Source organism: Corvus brachyrhynchos, unplaced genomic scaffold, assembly GCF_000691975.1.
Source record: "Corvus brachyrhynchos isolate BGI_N302 unplaced genomic scaffold, ASM69197v1 scaffold44, whole genome shotgun sequence".
In the NCBI taxonomy this organism is placed as follows: Eukaryota; Metazoa; Chordata; class Aves; order Passeriformes; family Corvidae; genus Corvus; species Corvus brachyrhynchos.
This window is the reverse complement of record NW_008238359.1, coordinates 4,427,577-4,434,417: the sequence shown is the minus strand read 5'-3', so window position 1 is coordinate 4,434,417 and position 6,841 is coordinate 4,427,577. Positions and strand designations below refer to the sequence as shown.

Below are 6,841 nucleotides of genomic sequence, written 5' to 3'. Positions count from 1 at the left end.
CCTGTATCTCTGTGCAGTATCTCAGTGTGTCTGTCCTTCAGTGCAAACACTTTTGGTTTTCCAAGCATGCTCAGCTGTTCCTGCCCAGCAGGTGTCTCCTTGGGCTGCAGGTGAGTCCCGCTGTTCTTCTGGCTCCACTGACCAAGCTGGGATCACAAGCAGACAGGTAAAGGTGGCAGACTCCACTTCATACTGACTCTCACTTCTCTGCCATGTGGTGAACAGTTAAGTGGGTTTGCACATGCCCCTCCATCAGTGGAGTTACTGTGAAGGCTGAGGTGATTCCTATCCCTCGAGTGTCCAGGGAATGGGGATCTGCACTTGGGCAGCTCCTGCTGTGTCTGCGGCCCAACAGAAGCCTCCCCTCGGCTCCCCTGCCTTGCTTTGAGTGCAGTGCAAGCCCCATGCAATGGCTGATTTGAAAGAGAGATTAGTTCTGCTCAGTGATTAGTTTAGCTTCTCCTTTAGATGCAGAATTAGAATGTGGCTTATGCTGAATGGCTTTTCTGTTAAAGAAAGGCCTCTCCTTCTTCCCACCACTCCCCAAAGGGGATTTACATTTTCTAATGGTGTAAATGTAGGACCCATCTCTGGGCTTCTCTTGGCTTATGCCCATAATGCGTAACACCATGTGCAGGACATATGGCAGGACAACATCAACCTGCACCTTGGAAAACAGAACTCTTGCCTCCTCCACAGTCAGTTTAGCCTTTTCCCACAACTCCCTCTGTGGGTGAGAGGGAGTTAAAAAGAAATCCCAAACATGCTAATTAGGGTACAAGCCACAGGCAGTCAGCTCATAAAAGATACGGGGTCCCTTTGATCCTAGTGAGCAAAAGAGAATCATTTTTTTAACTAAAAAAAGATTCATAAAATGTAGAGTTTTATATAATCTAAGACAGTGGACCAATTTTAACCTCTTTTGTAGTGAGTATTCCATGTCAAATGGAAAGAAAAACTGCAATTTTGCTATTAAAATTAAAAAGAACAATAGAAACAAGTTAACACTGAAAAAGGGTTTGGTTTGGTTTTTTTTTCTGCTTACAGAGACAAAAGAAAAATATCTAGGGAATTAAATACAGTGCAAGCAAAACAGTGGAGAAAAAATGCACAGGTCAGAAGCGGCAGCCTCAAAAAGCCAGAAGCAACAGCCTGCAGCAAAACATATTTAGTGAAGTGTCCCAAATCCCCTTGATTTCTACAGGATTAGCATTAAGGCCACTGCGAGGCTTTCATATGGAGAAAGCTGGGTCTTCAACCCAAGGCATCTGGATTTGATAAATTTGTTACTGGCAAAATCTCTCAGAAATGAGCAGCATGTTGTAAAACAGGGCTGATCAGTCCACTTTCTGGCAGCACAGCCAGTCCTTCAAAGCCCCACTTGGAGTTCACTACTCCAGTTAGGACCAAACTTAGAGTCACCTTTGGACTCCCAGCATTATGAAATACCTGTTCTTTACTGTGTTACTGTTGCACGAGACAACTCTAGGATACAAGCAAGGGTCCAGGTGTCTCCACAACTATAATCCAAGCTAAGCTTCCACTGAGCTGGAATTATGTATTTAACTAGAGCACAGCTCAAAGAAACTTGCTGTTTCAACAGGAAGAAAAAACCCCAACAAGTATTCCTTGGAATTCAAAATTAAGGAAATAGAAGCATCACTCAAATTGCATGGAAATGAAAACTTTTAATAGAACCGAGGTCCATGTGCTGGAAGTGAGAAACATCAATCCATGAAAGGCCTAAAAAGCACAATGGGGAGGGGTGTGCTGAGAGCCTGTATCCACTCCAGTGATAATAGGAGCTACTTGCCTCAGCACTCTGCTGGCTTGAACTCTCTCTGAACAACTGGACTGTGTTGCTTTATAGTCTGGCTGTGCTGGTATGATCTCCCTCAGCCCGAGCTGCAGGGAATGTGGGTGACTTCAGTTTTGGTCTGTTTTTTGCAAGGTTTGCAGCCTCCACTGCAGCGAGGTTATATAACAAGGCAATCTTGCCACAGGTTCAGACCTGCACGTTTTGGGAAATGAGGATAAGAGACTCGTTCTGCAGCATTTGTTCTTGTTTGGCTGCTTTCTGAGAGTGAAGTTATTAAACACTCTGCTTCTGTGGGCTAAAAGGAGTTTGCCAGAATAAGGTCAAGGCAGAAGCTAATGGACTAAAAAGTTACACTATAGCAATAAGCACAGAACAGAGAATCTAATGGTGTTAGCATCTTTAGCCACTGATGTTTTGCAGCTGGATGTTCCTCTGAAAAAAGGCTTTTCCTTGGATTTTGAGTCAACTGTGAAAGTAAGGATGTTTTTTGCAATACTACATCTCAGAGCTCACGTTCCGCAGTCTCCCACAAACACCATATTGTTTTAGGACGTGACATGGTAACAAGATGCCAACAACTGTTCCCATATGTGGACAACTGAACATTGAGCCATGCTGAAAACTGGGATTTAACATGGCGCTGGATCTTTCCTCACTTTTAGTGATTAAAGTGAAACAAGAGGCTAAAATTATATCAAATAATAAAAATAAAATAAAAAAACCCCAGTACTTGGGCAATTGCTGCAGCCGGCCCAAGGAAGTTCAGGAGTTACCACCAAGAACAAAGCAGAGATCCACGCTATGAAAATAAACCCAAGACCTCAGTGTTCCTTGTGTACTGCAGCTGCCGGATATCCAAAGCACTATGCTTGCATCCAACACAATCTCTGTACCATTATCACCTCCCATAGAATTTTAAGGAAGTTGGTTCTTTGTTCCAAGGCTTTTTGATCTTTGCTTCAGGAAATTTCATCATCAGAGAAGCAAGAAAAGAACTAAATATGCTTTACTCACTCCTAGACTTACCTGTTGTCTTGGGGAGCCCATCTCCCATAGTATTACTCAACCTTCAGGTAAAAAAAGGTGCTGAGTGGGTGGCAGCAATGTTACACCTTCAGGGTACCTGCCCAGGGTTCTCTCCTCCTCACTCATTCTCTTGATTCAGCCAGCTGAACAATCAGTTTGTCCCTCTGCTCTCCAGTTTGAACTTGGAAAACAGCAGCAGCTCACAGATTTTTCTTGTTGGGCAAACTGAGTGGAAGATGTCAAGCCTGTTTCTGCTCTCTCCACTGCGGTGTGAGAGCTCCAAAGGTCAAGCCAAGAGGCTGACAACAGGCCAAGGAGAAAGCTCTTCTTCAGTTTACATATGCTCCCATTAGCACTGCTCTTTTGTCTGTATTCAGCAGATTTTTTCACTGCCCCTCATATTATCTTGTCAATCTTCCGCTCCCATCAGCATTTACTATCATTCCTAGTGTTTTTAGCACTTAATTCTCATTTCTCTGCCACAATCTTTAGCTCAATTATGTCATGGCCTTTAAGCTGCAATTCATTTGTGTTGCTACAAAATTTGTGTCAGGCTCTTGAAACTGGCCCTTTTTGTCTAATGAAAGATGTAGGGCTTCACCCTGTCCCTTTTTCTTGCTGAAGGGCTGTTTGGCAGCTGGGAACATCTGTGACTTACTCTGGCAGTTGGCTGAATGGAACCTCTGATGTCACAAAGGCATGCAAAGACAGCCTTTAAACATGTCCTGAGGTACAGCTCAGTTTAGTTTGTTGTGACTTTGAAACAAAGAAGAGAAGCAGCGAAGGAATTTAGATGTGTCTTCAGATGAAGACTCTACACTTGGGCTGTTAGAAAACTCAGGAGCTGTTCAAGTTCTTGTTCTGGCAAGAGTAATTGTCTCAAGAGGTAAATCCACTTGTTTTCATTATATAAGTCCCCGATTTTAAAAAAAAAAAAAAAAAATTGTGGTTGTTCTGACACACCAGCTCCCTACACAGAGCTTTAAGAGGAACCACATCCCTCTAACAAAGCACTCCATCCTCGTGTAGACTAAACAGCCTTTCAACTCAATTCTGAAGAGAACCAGGTTTTCACAACCCCCCGTTATTAAAAAGTGCCAGTAATTAAAAAACAAAATACGTCTGTGCGCTGTGCTTTTTAAATTAAGCTAAACTGAGTGTTATGTCAGTGATACTGAAAGCAAACATACCAACTGGGAACAAAGCAAATGAGAAAATACTACTCAGGAAAATTCCCAAGCCAGTTTGTCTCCAAAGAGTAAACCAAAAAGCAAGGGTTTTTAGCAAGGCCTTCAGCAAGAAAGCCTAATCTGCACAGCAGCTGCTTCAAGGAACACAGAGCAACAATGAGCAACCACTAAAGGGTAACAGGAGTTCATCATCCCTGCAGAAGACATGGCTCTGGGTGTTTGCAATTCTTTGGTGCTTTCATGATTTGCACCCTCAAGTCCACAGCTGCACAAAGGGGCCAAGGGATCAAAGAGATCTAGGAACACAGATCTATCCTCAGCCAAAAGCCTCAAATTAGACTCTGCAGAGAGCACCACAGACCTAAAAAGAAGGTTGGCAACTGTTTTACCATAACGCAGCACATCAGGCTCTGGAGGAGGACGAAGGTCTACCTTCTTCCTTCACGCAAGGTCTGGATCTGTGTTTCAGAACAATCTGTACCATGGCAGTTACTGATGTAGCTAACATGTCACAGATGTGCCCCCTTTTTTTCCAGCTCACCCCCAATTCAGACAATTCACCTTTTTTATATTCTGACCACAAAAATTGAGTTGCTCTCTGAGGGCACTGAAAGCCTCAGTGGTAGGAAGGCAAAATTTTAGTAAACTCTGTATGAAACTCCCCAGATCTGGGTGTGTGCATTACATACTCTGTAACAGGGTCAGGGTTTTTTTATTCATGCTTTTGGAAAGAAATTTTAAATCTACCAACCTGTATTGCTCAGTTTATGATTCCCTGGCCTCCAGGGCAAGCCTCAGGCTGTTGCGAGGCTTCTGACAACTATCCACTTCTATCAGCTCTCCCTGTGTCTAACTGCAGAAGATGGTCTCAGCAAACTGTTCATAGCTTTTCCAGCACTACCTTCTGCTGGAAGATTAGGGAAGATAATAATAATAATAATAATTTTGGGGGACATATTTATGCTTCTTGCTCAGTTATAAACAGTACAAGTTTATTGCCATGAATATTTTGAAAAACTAGAAATGGTAAAATATCACGTTAGGTCAGGAAGAAGGAGACACCTTGTTACTGGAACACTGAGGCTGTCTGTGACGACAGCCCGGAGAAGAGGCTGCATGGATCACGTCAGCCACAGGATCAGAGTGCTGCACTTCCTGCAATACAATATGCATGTATGAAATACATTTGGTATTTTATTAAGTAAACAAAGCAATTATCAGTGCACATTTTAAGCAGCAAAAAGAAAAGAAGCACCTCAGACTTTCATACCGTAACAAAAGTTCTGTGGAAGCTGCATTTTATTTGAAAATCCACCCATTTTTGCTAACATACATTTTAATATTTTAAACAAAAATAGAATCTGCAGAGACAATGCAGCAAGTATGCTTAATTCATGTACAGAATTGCTTTCATATCATTGACTATCCTTCTGAAGGCCCCACTCCACCCAAAAGTTATGATGTATTTACACAAAGCACCGATCAACAGCGCTACTTTAATTCCTCATGAACTAAATACCCACTAGACATATGTAAGGAAGCTACTTCCCCTTTTTTACTTTAAAAGGTACATGATCATAAACATGGCACGAGCCAAATGAAAAGGCTTTCCCCCCCAACACATAACACCTTGATTTATTTTTTTTTTTTACAGAAAAGAAGGAAAGTCTTAAAGTGAAAGCAATTCCTCACATTCATTTTGGAAAGGCCTTATAATGTCAAATGTAAAAATAATGACATGCCAAGCACAAAGCAATAAAGTTCCTTCCCAATGCACTAATGCTGAATTAAAAATGTAGTGCTTCTTCTAGTCAGTTAACTGTTCCCTTGCAAAATCCTAGGCACAGAATTGACTATAAGGATTAATGCGTTTTACAGCTCTTCCCTAATTCCCATATATACTGAGAATTCATTAGATTCAGACCTTTAAAATATTTAGTGCTCTGTATGTCAGCTGAAAAGCATTCTGAATCAGATTCATTCTTTGTGGATAAAAATCAGACATACTGTATACATCCATACTCATTTTCATAAGGAGGTTTTTTTTTGATACAATATTAATGTTAAATTGATAATCATAAATAAATACAAACAATAATACATAAGGAATGTCTACTGCAAACTGAATATATAATTTTTAAAAAAAGTTAATTTCCATTACTGCTGTGCCTACATTTGTGAGGACTGAAGAAAAGGTAACTGCAGAATTAAGAGTTAGGATTTGACCCTCCCCTACCCAGAGTTGTGTTTCGAGTTACGGTAAACGACATCTCCAATCCAGACAGCATTTCCAAACACCAATATCAATTTCCAGAATAAAGGCTTCTCTTCATACGTTACCAATTAAGGATATTATTAGAAGCTGAGAGTACTGACGTGTTAGTCACCAGGACAAAAATAGATCTTGGTCTTAATTCATGGCAATTCCTGGCTTTGTGTTGTGTATTGATGTCTTCTTATGGAGGTGTCCCAGCTTCCTTCATTGGTCTTCATCATTTCGCTGCATCACTTAATGGAAGAGGAGAGTTTAAGAGACTGAAGTTCATTTTTTTTCCTGGAAGTGGGAGTTTACTGCTGAGCACATCTTTTTGGAAACGTTCCTTTCTCTTCCATCTAACACAGTTACATAAACTGAATCTGGAAAGATGAAAAACCCTTGGGTTAACATCCAACAGAAGTATGGCTTCATTATAAACCTGTTTTCTTCAAACATTTCCATTCTTCTGATGCCCAAGCTACCCCATGAACTGAAGTTTTGAATAGAAATAAAATATTTTTAAAAATCAGGGCCAGGAAACAACCAAAA

At 41.2% G+C, this 6,841-nt stretch overlaps 1 protein-coding gene across 10 annotated transcripts in view; it reads right to left on the bottom strand.

Moving 5' to 3' along the window:
- Positions 1–5,209: 5,209 nt before the first annotated feature.
- The window catches only part of PICALM (phosphatidylinositol binding clathrin assembly protein), a 40,532-nt gene continuing 38,900 nt past the window's right edge, over positions 5,210–6,841 (bottom strand). For 8 of the 10 annotated variants that reach the window (XM_017735935.1, XM_017735939.1, XM_017735937.1 and 5 more), the window contains one exon: positions 5,210–6,672. Coding sequence is in view for 4 of the 10 variants with exons in the window: in XM_017735939.1 (XP_017591428.1) it covers positions 6,658–6,672 (15 nt within the window). In the remaining 6 variants the exon portion in view is untranslated. The remainder of the gene's footprint in view (positions 6,673–6,841) is intronic. The other 2 variants (XM_017735943.1, XM_008634919.2) reach the window with 1 other exon arrangement.